Below are 14,528 nucleotides of genomic sequence, written 5' to 3'. Positions count from 1 at the left end.
AGGAAAAGGGGTGGATTTAGATGGAGCTGGCAGAGTACGTGCCCTACTGTTGGGCACCTTTAACCTACTGCGCTGAAGTTTGAAGGAGAGGGGACAGCATTTCAGTAGAGTGCACTCTCCAATCAAATGTGAATGCGTCCAGGTGCTTATCACCTCATTGCAGGGAGGTGATAAAGGAATCAGGAGCCAGTGGGAAACAGCACTGTCCCTGGGGCTGGCTGCAATGTGTTACTAGTTTTGAAATCTCCAAAATGCTGGACAAATTTTTTTTTTTTTTCAGAAGTGTCAGCCTTTGTTAGTGTTATAGCTGTCAAGAGATGTGTAAAAACTGTTGTCATGAAACTACTATCAAGATTTGTTGTTTTTGTTTTGGTTGTAGGTGAGATAATGAAATTTAGCAGAAAATCTGATCTGAAATACAAAAATTTTAATAGTTTCCACTGGTGCCGCTTCCCCCTGTGTTTCCTGAGACTGACCCTTGTAAGTGTGTTAGTACTCATGTTTTTGTTTTTCTTTACTGAGTTTCCTGTAGTCATCTCTAGCTTGCTAGGCTTTTAAAGTGTTAGAGATGCGATATGGATCAGATATCTAGTGGGTCTGCCAAAGTCAATGCAACTATCACAATTTCTTACTGGCCAAGATCCACCCATCATTGTCCTAAAGTGTGATAAGATGAATAGCTGAGATGCTGCAGGTTTTTTTGTTAAAGGTAGAGGCCATCCTCAGAAAGATCTTTATATTAAATGAGTTTATAGACACAGATTGTAGTATGTTTGTTTGTTATGTATGTGTAGTCTTTCCATCTCTGGGCTCAAAGACTATCACAGTTTGGAAATATCAGCATGTTCCTTTGTAAAAGTGGAAACACTGGGGCGACACCAAAAGGTTTGAAACAGGATGGAGAGTGGCAGACCTGGAGTCAAATTTAAATTTTCTGAGCCGCTGGCCAGCACTTTAATCATAAGATCAGTCCTCCTCTTTTTAGGGTTAAACATTTCCTCTTACAAAAAAGAGCCAGAGGCTCTTGATTATCCATGCAAAACAGGCCAGGGCTTTGCTTTGTAAGGTTTTGTCTGACACACTTTAAATGGATGAAGCTCAATTTAGATTCCTAAAGAAAAATCTAAATTTGATGGTTGAGGCACATACCCACTCTTCTGTCTTATCCTGAGGCACCTTTCTCCACCCTTCCCCTTTCCTCCTCAAAAAATGATACTGCCTAATGCTTTGAACCAAGAAAGCATATTTCAAGATCAGTGTGGAACAATTAAACCAATGATCTGTACACTTCAAGGAGAAAACTGAGCTGCAGTAGCTCTGCTTTGACAGGTCTTTGGAGGATTTCAAGGAAGTTACACCCACTTCATTCATGATAATCGGCTGTTTAACGCAGAGCAGCTCCGTGTTATGAATGAAAGGGAGCATGTTTTGGCTTGCAGAACAACTCACAAATCTAATGCTTCACTCATCAAATAACCAGCCACATTACAAATAAAAAAAAAAAAAAAAGAAAAAAAAAAAGAAATCTGACTTCATTCTTGAAATGCAATTAATGAATGCAAGATTCAGTGAAACAAAAACCCCAACCTGACACCTGAAAGTGCATCCTCTCTTTCTTTAGAGATCCAGAAACATTTTACTTCTCCGTACTGTCAATTTGTGAGTCACTGTGGCTGGACAAGTTTGGTGAAAAAAATGCAGCCTCTGAATGGACTTTGATGCAGCTAAGACCAGGTCTCGGGAGGGGGTTGTGCATTTGATCAGAACATGCTGAATTGCTGGGTTTTATATCTTTTGGTGGCAAAAGGGAAACAGAAGGAAAGAGAATATTGGGGATCGTACATGGATCTACAGAAGTAGTAAGCTTTCATTTGGATGGGGTTGTAGGGGCTTTCTGAGAAGCTGTGGGCTCTGTGCTGTGCTTAAGTAGCCGTGCTGATTAGAAATACATTGATTTTTGCTTATTGAACTTGGCTTTATAGAATACCAGGATTTTCCCAGGTGTTGCACAGCTGCCAGAACTGGCCTGTATCAGGTGCCTTTATGCCTTCTGGCAACACTGGCTTTATAGGCTCTGGAGAGTCTTGGATGATAGTAGGACTCCAGGGGGGGTATTATTGTAGGCAAAGGTAGTTTAGGGTATCTGGAATTAAAGGCAGAAGCAAAGATAGTTTAAGGCTGTCTTTCTACCTTCCCTTATTCACAGGTCATTTGGTAATAAAATGGCTTTCTGGAGGAGCACAGCACATACCCACCCTACTGCCTGCTTTACCAGGCAGTGATTTGCCTGTGCCTGGGCGGGAAGGAGCACAGTTACTTTGATCAACCACAGGTGGTTGCAAAACGTCTGACATGGAACTGAACTGACTGTTCATTAATTGTAATTTTGGAAGAAATGTGTATAGCCATTTCCCTTGCTGGTTCTCATCTGGATTTGGGGTAAAAGTGCCAGATGTAATATTTTTCTAATGTATCATCAGGTTTATCTGGGACATACGTGGTGATATCAGTTGATTGAGTGATTTTACCAAGAATAGGTCAATGGTAAAGACTAGGATTAACTATCTAATCCAGAAAATATTACAGCAGATCTCCTTTGTGAGCCCAAGAGCATCAAAGCATCTCTTTCCATCTTAGTGCTTAGATAACTTCCAGCTCCATAGTATTCAAGCACCCCACAGCACTGCATCACCACAAGCTAGAGCAGTGCTTTCTATCTTACCTTAATAGGTGGGGACCAGATGTACCAGAAGAGTACGTGCCTTGCCCAAGATCTTGGAGAAAGGCTGTAGCAGAGGTAGTTCGTCTTGGATAGGATTTGGATCTGTTTGACTTGAAGCTGCCAGTTATGGTCCAGAGTAGTAGTAATAAATAGTAATACTATCAAAAGTCAACAGCAATAGAAAACAATAGGAAAGCCCTGGAGCATCTTAAAAATTGAGGCCTAGGTTTCCCACACTCTGTTGATTAGGAGAATAAATGATTTTTCAAGAACTTTAGGAGAGTGAAATATAACATCCCTTTTGGTGTCTCCCATGCTGTCATTGCTGTATCATATGGACAGAGATGTTGAGAGACCTCTTTTGCGTCTGCAAAAATCCCAGAAAATCATAACAGAATAAACAAGAATCTATCTGACTTTTCATTATGCATACAGAGCAGGAGGCAGAGAAAGTACAGTTCAACTGCAGGTAGAGGAACCATGGGAGAACCGTGCATCCCTTAATACTCAAGTTGATGCATACGTTAAACATTATGCATGTATTTCTGGAATTGACTTCTCTCTTTCAGAGTTGAGTTTTACTCAAAAGGAAGCTAAACAAAATCAATTGGAGAAAAGGCAATTCTATGTGAGGATCTTTCATCTTTGTTTGGTAGCTCAAAGCCTCTGATGAAAGATGGGAAAACAATTTTTCTCATCCTTTTTACACTAAAATGATTCCCAGAACAATATTCAGCTAAAGCCAGGATCTTGCTAGAGCCCCTTCCACTTAGTATAAAAGAAAAAAAAAAAAAAAAAAAGGCAGGCTGGCTATAATCCCCTGCCTTGTGCCCTGCAAGGGAAAACAGTGGAAGGCAGAGGAAGGCAAAGGTGGGTCGGATGGTGCCTAGGAAGGGAAGGAGTGTGGGGGATCACTTCTTCATCCATTGCATACAATAAACTACTGTCTTTTTTTCTTTTTCTGCTATATAGAGCTGTGTTTGGGGAAATCAATAACTGAACAGATCCTTTTATTGCCACTCATTTTCAGGGTGAGTGAATTCTCTTGTCTTCACTACTGCTGTCATGTCCTGTGTAGCTAAGAAGTGTGACTTAAGGTTCAGAGGAAAATCTCTCTTTTTTTAATCTTTGCACTGATAACACTGCGCTTAATTTAGCACCAGTGAGGCAGAACATTTGGATTTTGTCATCCATTTCCAAAACTATTGTTGGCTTCTTATTTCTTCATCCCCCCCCCCCCCCCCCCCCCGCCACCCCCCGCTCATTTTAGACTTACATTTTATTGTAGGTGCCAAAAGATAAGTCAATGCCAACTTGATGATTAATTAATGAGTATTTTCCTTTGCCCTAAGATGGAAAGTCTTTATCTAAGTAACCTATTAATTATTATTTTATTTATTGCTGCGTGGGTACATCTAAATGGATTTGAGTTCTGTCTTCCTGAGAAATTTGGACACGAATTTCTAGTAACAGGATGAAAGAAAGCCAAAGGAACCTTAAACTTGTTATCAGAAAGTATGTCTCGCTGTTGGGATCAGGGTACTTGTTTATCTATGTTTTGCAGGCCCCGAGCAATACCCCAGTGTTATTGTCAAAAGTCCCTGGTAATATGCAGTTCTGAGGCTTTCCAGCATGCTCGGAAATGCAAAAATCAATAAAAAGCTTGGGTTTCAAGAGGCTGTGAGAATTGCTCAGATATTCTTTAAGGATCACAGCATAGTTGCCCAAGCTTAGAAGGAAGTTGCAGAAAAAGCACACCTGGGAGGCTTTATGTCTCATAAAGACAGCTTTATGGTGCCATATGTAACTCTGGAGAAGTTACCAGGAGCTTCTGCACTGGCAGTAGTGCTTACACCCATGTCCCTTCTTTCTTGAGCTGGTAACTGGATGCAGACATCTCATGTCAAGTTAGTATCTTTTCAGCAGGAGATGTGGAACTCAAGGTGGAGTTCAGAGCTGCCTTCCACTGTGCGAAACGTTATCTGAAGTGCCATAAATGTGTAGCATTTATACAAGACCATAGACGTGAATAGGTTTAGCTGAATAAATGAAAAGAAAGGAGGGAAATTGGATTGAACAATGATAATAAATTTATTGCTGGTGAGATTGGTTACCTCATTCTCTTGAAATTATGATTAGACAGTAGGAATGAGGTAACTGTATACTTTATGGCACTTTTGAGGATCTTGCCTATGGGCAAAAATTAATGCTGTGGAAGTGGGAGGTATTATCCATACCAGGTAAAATTCCCACCATGAAGAAATGGCAGGGCACCACATAATTGCCAGTGCTTAAGACTTACAGGAGGACTGTAGGTAAAGGTGAATTGACCCCATCAATCCATTTGTAAAGGGCTTCACCTCTGGAGACTTGAAATACCTCTCTTTGCATTGAGATTCATCTCCCTGCTTATGTATGTTCTAAAAGATGTAAACATGTCTAATTGATGTCCCCCCAATTGCTATTGCAGATTAAATATTGAATGCACATATGCCTACTGTGTAACATAGTGACTAACACATATGGGTGTAGGTAGCATGATAACATGGCTTGTGAACTGATGAATAATGTGTGTGCTTGCTTATATAATAGGTGTACTAGCTTTGTTCTGCTGCTGTTGAATTCTGGGTCCAAATGCCTTTTGCTTTTATGAAGCCATATGCATGAATAAGTTGACATCTGTTAATCTGCTGAATTCATTGGTGCCTAAATTAGAAGTGTACCAAGTTTTCAGAAGTCTTATAACTACCCTTGACTTCAGTGGGATTAATTTGTTCCTGGATGGTGTGAATAATGGGGTATTTTTAGGGGGCAGGAAATCAGAGAGATCAGTGGCAGAAGCAGGAGGTTAAGGGAAAAAAGCCTACATTACCCCTCCCCGCCCCCCCCCAAGGAAATCATTCACACACACACACATTTTTTTCTCCTCATGCTTAACATGGTATGTTTGCCTTGAGCTTTCACAAAGTGAAATGCAGAGCTTTGAAGGCTGGATTTGACAAGACGAAGGTAGAGTGTCAAGAGTAGTCACAGTAGCATCTTCTTGTCATCAAGTGGCTCAGGAGTTTGTGCAGTCACCTCAGATGTGGGACACCCTGGTTCGGTTCGATTACTTCCCCTACCTCTAGGAATTTTGAACCACATCCAGCTTGCAGGAATGTGTGCTAAACTCCAGCCTACTTTACAGCTGTTCCACTTTGCATGAATAACTAAGTACCAGCAGAGGCAAGGTCTTAAGGCGAGTATTCACCTTCCTACCGCCTTTGGTGATTGTGCTACTGATTTAACTAGTGAATCGTTTTATTTCAGTGACTATTTATATTGATATTACAGCTTTGAGGACTGTTTGTACATTTTAATTGCTATTTATTGCAGAAGGTATAGGCAGTCTAGGTTTCCCCTTCGCTAGATGAGTGCCACAAGCAGCACATCAGGGAGCTGTGCTCCATCTCTCAGTGTGCTGAATCTTTCCATCTTTTTCCCACAACTTTAGCAGGAAGTGCAGTGGGTCCAGACAGTAGAAAGCAGCTGGTTAAGGCATGTTCTCTGAAGTTTGGGGAGCCTAGACAGGCGTTACAGTCGTTCCTTCTATTTCCTCAGTCTTTTTACCACTGCTCTTCTGCAGTAAGGGAGGATGGTGTGGTCTGCTTCCAGGGCTTTGCATGCAATTGGCCATGGTCATAGTGTTTTATGCAGAGCCCTGAGTGCATGCATGCATGGTGGCAATCTGGATAGCTAAGACTTGAATCTGATATTTTGAGAATCCCTCTTGGGCACCTCAGATCCCCAAACTTCTGCATAAGGAATCAGAGTGATTGAGCCTGAGATGATTGGGGCAGATTTCTGACCATATGAATTCTACCTGCAAGAGCTGAAGCCCCTGTGAAGCTTTTGTGGGATTCTTTGTAAGCCACAGAAATGGTGAGGGCAGTACACTGTTGGCAGCTATTCCCTCTCTTACGAATCTAAAGGGAATTTCCAGTAGATGCGAAACATCTCTAGGAGCGTTTGTGAAGCAGTTTCCTAATTCAGAGGAGTTGCTGAATGTTTAAAAGTTATGCAAGTGGACCACTGTCCAGTGCTAAATTTGGAGGGTATTAAGCTCTGGCCCTTGGGCTGTGTGTTCTGATGGCTTAGCATAGGGGTCCTTCTCTTGGGTTATTGAGCAGCTGGGGAAAAGCAGGGAGATCAGAGGTAGTGGAGGCAACAAAAAGCACATGTCATTTGAGGCTGAGGCTGATGGGAAATCACACTGGTGTTTTGGATGAGCCTGTTTCTTGCACAATGCTCTCTGCTTATGTTCAGGTAACTGCAGAAAGAGGTAAAAACAAAGTTAAGCCTCTACTGTACAACAGAGAGGAAATAGGAACAAGGTGTCCAAAAATGTTAAAACCATCTGGTTTAGGAAGATGAATTAACTGTATCTTGCATTAAAATAGCTGCTTTGTATTAAGTCCTTTTACCCATAAAATAAAGTGGCTGTGCTTTCTCTATTTAAAGTTGAATGTTCTTAATATTGTCGAACTTGCTGACACTTCTGAGTCCTTTCCTACACCAGTGGATGGTGAGTGGAGCAGCAATGCTTAGGAGAGATTTTCCACTGCAATCACCCGAGAAAGTTACTATGCTGCCTTGTAGAAAGAAACATCACTATTAGCTGTTAGTCCTGTTGCATGAACACCAGTGCTCTGTGCTGACATTATTTGGCTGGTTCTAATACATGGCAGTTTGAGGCATGCTTTTGTGGGGAAAGGAGGGTTAATCAGGGAAGGAAAGGCCTGAGGGAGAACTGCTATGGGGTTTGCTCAAAGTATCATCCAGGATCCGAGCCTCACTGAAAGGCTGAGTGTTAAGGCAGCTTGTCCATCCTGCTCCTCATGGAGACACCTGGCAGGTAGATGGGACTTTGCATCATCCCCAAGATGGTCAACACATTCATCCCCAGAGAGGCTTTCCTGTTTTGGAAGGGTCTTTGACCAGGGGGCAGACGTGGAGATGGTAGCTTTGGGTCCTGCCTGAGGTCTGTCCTAGGTCTATATGCATTCCTAGAGACTTCACTCTCTTGTAGGGACTTAATCTCTTTCTCTAGGTCTATGCTCTTTCTTAGGCACCTATTGTTTTCCCCTAATCCTGTGCTTTTTCTTAGAGATCTATTCTCATTCTCTAGGCATTGCTCTTTTGCTGAGGATCAGCAGAGCAGGCTACAGTTGTATTGAGCATCATTATTATTAGAGTATTTGCAACATCAAAAAAAGCAGAGTTCTACACTGCAGTAGCTATTGAGGCACACAATTATTAGTACATTTGCAGTATCTGAGAGAGGAGACCTGTGGCTGCAGTAGCTGGACAAAGCTCACAATTATTAGCATCCTAATAGTATCAGAGAGGAGGTTTTGAGGCTACAATAGCTGTGGAAGCTCACAATTACTAGCACATTTGCAGTATGAGTGGAGCATGACTCATGATGGTTATTATATTGCCCATCAGTCTGTGTCCTGACACTGCTCAGTCATGCATGCTAGGAACAGCTTATCCATAGTGCTCAGAGAACGGTATGCCAAAATCCTCTTGTAGTCCATCAGCAAGGCTGTCGGAGGACCTCACAAGGCTATGAAAGGAACAAAATTACATTAGTATCTGTCTCTCCTTTTTCTTTCCTACAAGCAGGGATATTCACTGTGATTAAATTGTTGGGGCTTTGTAGGAGGTTAAGAACTTAACAAAAGGACTTTGTCATGCAAGATGGGCTGTCAGGAGAGATTCCCCAGAGAAGTTCTTCCTCTGAGATGTTCACGTACCTGTATTGTGAGTGTCACAAGCCAAACATGGTACAGTACTAATAGACCAAAGAACAGTGCTTCAATGTTTTTAACAAGTGGCATGTGGTTTGGGGTTTTTTTATCTCATTCCTTGCCTGTGGCAGAGGAAATAGGATGGGAGTGCCACACAAATGTTTAACACTCCAGATTTCTAGTGAAATAGTCTCTCCTGGCCATGGTTTTGAACTGTCTGGATGCAGTGGGTGATGCATTAAACTTTCTACATTGCTTGTTAGTGAGTTTTCCGCTATCCTTAAACTGAGATAGGTATTGAGAGGATAAGCACATTTACAGAAAGAGTTCAGGTACGGGCGTAAGACAACAGATACCTTCACTGATAAAAATTCTCCTATTCAGCTCTCTTGTAAATGAAACACAGATGTCCTGAGTTGCAAGCTATGCCTGAACCACAAGGCTAAAGGGAGGAGAGAGTATATGTTTATTTGAGCCCCTTGTTATATTTCTGGCAATGTATCCCTAGTTTCCATTCCTATTTTTTGTTCTCTTAGCAATCCATTTGCTATTGCCCTTTTCTTCCTCACTCAGCCAGTAATCAACACACTCCAAAACACAATGGATTCCTTTTTGCGGTGAATCCCCTACTTGATGCAAACATTTGCTGGCCTCATTTCTTTGGGATACGTTTCAATGGGAAGAAGAGGGGAAAGTATTCCTTGTTCCTAGTGAAAAATTGCACTGGCAGCCTGGGTTATTTTGTCGGACGTGTGGCTTTAAGTGACACCTTTGCCATCTGTTCTGTCTGCTCATTATGAATGCAAAACAAACGTAGCCCACAATTGCTTCATTTAGAATAAGGGAGATGGCAGTGATCAAAATAGTTTTATTTTGGTGTCAGATGCTCTTTTTATTTCTCCTGTCTCCTCCTAATCTAAAGCAGGTCTGAAGCACTTCTCCCTCTTCCAGTTTGCAGCAATAGGCTTTGTTACGACAAATGAGACCATCTTCTACATGTTCATCCTTTAGGGCTTTTAAAGGGAGAATCCCACAAGAGCAAGGAAAGGGAAAAGACTATGTTTCTTGAACTGCGAGGGCCGATTTCAGATTTCATTTTTTTAACTTAATTTATGCTGGCCTTAGATCTGCAAGTGTCTCCAAAAAAGACATCAGGGTATCTCCAGAAAGTTTGACAGCAGTGTGTGAACCACTTTACCTGTCTGTTCCATCGCTGTTTCCTCTTGCCAGAGGCAAGTTTTGTGCCCATGCTGGAATAGCATGATGGTAATGATGATGCATTCTCCTGTGGCTGTGTCCAGCAGCCAAAGAGGTGAATTTTCTTGGCTTTTGACTGTGGGCTCAAAGGCTTTTCTCCTTAAGTGAGCCATCACCAAAGGTAGGGGATCCATCTCCTTCGGTGACTGTGCAAGAGAACGGGTTACGAGAAGCCCCCTTGATTTCCTAGTTAGATGCTGCCTGCTGTTTAGCATTTCCTAAGTTTCTTCTGACTTACTTTAAGCCAGGGCTGTGGCAAATCATTGAGGTATCACTAGCAGTGCAGCCATGGATTGAGGTGACCTATATTTAGAAAATGGAGATGAGATAAAATGCTCACTGCACTCTGTTCTAAGGAAACACACAGCCAAGTAGTCTGAAGTGGTGGAGCAATTTCTCTTTGAGTCATTTGAAACTGAAAGAGGCCTTTTTTTTCCCATTAGGTGGCTCTGTGATATGTGGCAAGCTGTGACTCCATTTATTTCACTTGTCCTTTCTCTAGTCTCAGACCAAAGAGGAGATGGACAAGAGGGTGCCACGTCCCCCCCCAGTCTGCTTTGCTTCCACCCTCCTCACTTGGTATTGAGCACGTAGACACATCTCTTACCTGTCCCCCTTTTCATCCCTAGCCATCACTCTTGTTATGATAATTAACATGTTTCACTTTATTTTGTGGCTTGTTCTGTGTTGAAGAGAGATGGGGATAACAGTAATTTTATATCTACTGAAAAGCAAAAGTTTTGGACATTAGAATACCTCCATTCTTCCTCCCCACAAATCTTCTCCAAGAAAACTTGTTGGTTTATACTTAAGTATTCTACTTCCAAGTTATTTTGCAATTCTACTCACTACATTACAGTTTTCCTAAAGTTCTGATTATTTCTTTTTTTTCCCCCTATTTGAGGTTGTACAGGGAAGGAGTGGCAAGGGACACTCTCGCAGTAATATATTGTATCTGGAAAAATCTCTCACCTATTTCAGATCTCAGCAAACTGTCATAGCCAGCTGAGGCAGAAGTACGTGGAGTGCTATGTCACATCCGGGGTGTGAAATACCCAAATCAGATATTAAAACCAGCATGGGCTGTCATCCAACAGACAGGTCCTGAACTCTGTATCTCTGTCATTGAACATCAGGATCCTGTTCTAGGCTGGAGGCCACCTCTGCTACAAAACACTTGTTGAAAAGGCTTCAGGATCTTACAAGAGTTAAAGATTTTGTCAGTGTCCTAGGCCTGAAGGATGATCTTGTGGTTTAAGCATTTGGACTGGAGCCAAGAGATGTGAGATAAATTCCAGGCTCTGTAGCACATTTCCTCTGTCAGCTTCTGAAAATCGCCCCTTCTCTCCGTGTTTCCATTCTCTGCCTGTAAATTGTCATGCTCTGCTCTCACTGTTTCAGTAGCATACTTGCAATACTGAAAGCTCCTGGTTGACGATGCAGGTAATTTTCTGAAAGTCTTAACTGTAGGGTTAAAATAGTGATCTAGCCCCATGCACCTTCAAGAGGGAAAGTGTTTTAAATTTGAAAGTAAGGGCACAAAAGCTTAGGCAAGTTTGAAGGACACAATGATCGATGCTATTTACTTAGCCTGATGACAGTGAGAAGCAGCCTGGTTCAGAGTGGTTGAGGAGTAGCAACACTGGGAATCGAAGGTACAGTACATTGCTCTCTGGGTTCAGTTAGGTCGCCCAAGGAATGAATGTCCATGAGCAATGCTAAAAGGCTGGTGAAGAAAAATTAATTTTGTATGCCCACATAGCTGTATTTTAATAAGTTTTAAATGCAGCAGTTCTGATTATTGGAATGTACTTATTTGGCGAAGTGCTTCACTAACAACAGTCACAATCTGATGGAGAAGACTGGGATGAAGGCTTGTCTCCCTTGGTACCTGATATGGACATTTGCCAGCTTCATGTTTGGAGGGAAGGGGAGAGGGAAGGACAGTTACTGAAGACTTCCATTAGGATTGTCATCATCTATTTCATACTAAATTCATTTGTACCTAATTGTAGATGTCTGTGACTAGAGTAATATACAGAATGAAATTACCTGTTCTGGGGTCTTCTATTTCTTGTTTGAAGGTTTGGAGTCATATAAATATGACAGCAATGTTTAGTGAAACATCTTTCTTGCGTGATTTATATCTGACTTTCAAATCTGATGAGATGCCAGTCAAGCTTTTTGTCTTTGCACTAACTCTCGGAGGGCTGCTTTGCTTGGAGCTCACTGCATCGGTGGCCAAAGGAATGAACCTTCCATGGAATAATGCAGAAGGTATGCGTAGGTGTGTGCACACGTTCTTCCCGGGGGGCATATGGCAGGCAGTGGCAGCTCTGGGTAGGGCTGGGCAGCCTGGGTGAGCTGCATGTGCACCCGCTGTGGTCTCAGCACCCTGCACACCTCCCAGATATTAGCCCAGGGTGTTCTGAGTCCCAATGAAGATGGTTGTCCAAAGGTTGGCACAACTCCCTGCCCTCCCCACACTTTTTGAAAAAGTGCTCCCCTGGCATGGTGTAGCACTTTGGTACTGAAAACAAAATTACAAATCCTTGGGTGTGTTATTCAGCCTAGGACACTGGCGTTTTCCCTTATGGAAGCTTCATGTGGCAGCTGCTTTTTGAATAAGTAGCTGTGAACTGGGTTTGGATAGCAGAAGTTGAAGAAAAGGTCCCCTACTATCCCACTGTGTTTTGCTCACCTACAAGCTGTGTAAGGTTGTTCACATTCCCTGTGAACCATTGCTTTTCTGTCTTAAGATTTGCCTTTGCTTGTCTTGGTCTCTTCATTAGTCATCAGCTTTGACTTTAGGGTGGAAAAGGGTAGATATTTTTTTTTCTTTTTAGGATTTGTAGGATAGGGTATATAGAGGACAAAATTTCTTGTTAGGAGGCCTTGACAGGTGTGAAAAATGTAACCCAAAGCATTCATAACATGTGTGACTCTGTTCACCACTTTGTGTGCTCGACCTGCTCTTGGACAGCGTAGCAGCTTTTACTCCAAGAATAATATCAAGACCAACACAGTCTTAGGTCAGACTGGGGCCATTGCTTGTCAGGAACTGAAATTCTACGTGTCTTGTTGCTGGTTGCATGACACATCTGATTGTTCCCTTTAAAATGCAGTTTTAAACATCACTCCTGCATGCATCCATCTCTCAGGTTAGACCCAGACGCTGAGACTTTTGGTCCATTGCTGCTTTCCCCGTGTTGTGGTAGCATCCCACTATGGGTGCCTTACAGTCTTCTGGAACCTGATGATGTACCTAGCCTGTCAAGTAACAAGAGGGTGTGTTTTGCCTGCTGTAGGAAGAGATTGGAGTAGATCTCATTTATTTGCCTGTCATTTGGAGACAGCAGTGATAAGGCAATAAAAAAATCCCCATAGCCATTAGTAGCAGCAAGGTAGATCAGTTATAGAAACAGCAAAATGAAAGTGGCCTCCTAAATTAGATGACCTGAGTTACATTTGCATCACATTATACGAACCGTAAGTGGTCCAAAACCACTGCTCTGTCAGGTCTGTTGTAATTGTGACTCCATGTAGCTCATTAAATAAGACAGACTGTCTTCTGTCTTACGGTCCAACCATGAAACAGTTTGATATATCCCCATCTTTTACTCCTTGGGAGGAACAGAACTTGATGTGAATATGGTGTTTCCAGTGAAAGCAAATTATATTTATACCGATTTTTCTAGATGACTGTGCCTTGACTGCAAGCTAGGAACAACTAGGGTATTCTTCTCTGCTGGGGATTTAGCCTACTCTTTGGATTCTTCTAAACAGTTTCTTTCTCTAGGTGACTTTAAAGTGTGACCTGTAAAAGGATTGCTTTTCCTTTCACTGAGGATGCACTAGCTTCTACCAAATGGTAGGTATTATCCCAAAATATTTGCTTAAGGGCAAGTAATTCTCAGACCCCCTGCAAGGGTTTTATCTCCTCATCTTCAAATTACACAGTTCAAATACACAGATAATGACACATGTAATGATGATAAAATGTGTGACTGCAAAGAGTAATATTTAAAAATAATTATGTACCTCTAACTAGGTCCTAAGGAAGTCTTAAATAGCTAGAGAGAAACAGATGCTTTGGGGGACTTGTGGATAAAAATAGTGGTTTCCAGTTTGCAACCAAAACAAAAATGTAGCCCCGCTTAGTCAACCTCAAGATTAGAAATCCCTCTGAAAACCTTAGGGCCCAGAACTGGGAAAGCTTATAAGCAACCTGTTACTGCATCTGCAGTGGTTTTACTGTATTTTTGCGTCTTCTACCTTGCCTTACTACTTCTCAGTTTCTATCCATATTGGTGCCTTGCAAGTAAGTACCCATTCTTACTGGGCCTGATGGTTTAATAGCTGTCTAGTGGTCTGAGACCTGTGGGTTCTGTTTTCCTTGGAAAAAATGCTCAATTTGTGTCCAGGCTATGCACGCATGATTGTCTGCTCCATGGTCAGTATGGATTTCGACAGAAGTGGTGCAGGTGCAATCGGATCTTTGCCCAGTATTGAGCGTATTCCTTTAGGCAGGGCTGCTTGGGGCTCAGTTACCTACTTCAGCGATGAAAGACTGAATCAGCCTCAGCAGAGCTGGATACGTCTGCCTTGCAGTATGAGATTTTCAAAGGCCAGCTGCAGATGGCTCACTAGAGGCGAAGGCATATACCTTCTTCCCAGCTCAACTGGGCTGGTTGAAGGTCTGAAGGTCTGCAGGCAGCTCACCCCTCCACAGCTCACCCAGGGGAAAGCAGTGTGTG

The 14,528-nt window shown here is 42.3% G+C and overlaps 1 protein-coding gene across 1 annotated transcript in view; it reads left to right on the top strand.

Moving 5' to 3' along the window:
* Positions 1–14,528, top strand: part of LOC308054126 (uncharacterized protein) — a 97,868-nt gene that overhangs the window by 34,346 nt on the left and 48,994 nt on the right. The window contains exon 4 of the mRNA XM_080366411.1: positions 380–12,048. Coding sequence (XP_080222537.1) covers positions 11,787–12,048 — 262 coding nt within the window. The 5' untranslated portion in view covers positions 380–11,786. The remainder of the gene's footprint in view (positions 1–379; positions 12,049–14,528) is intronic.

This window comes from Falco punctatus, assembly GCF_963210335.1.
Source record: "Falco punctatus genome assembly, chromosome: 16".
In the NCBI taxonomy this organism is placed as follows: Eukaryota; Metazoa; Chordata; class Aves; order Falconiformes; family Falconidae; genus Falco; species Falco punctatus.
This window is presented reverse-complemented; position numbering and strand designations above follow the sequence as displayed.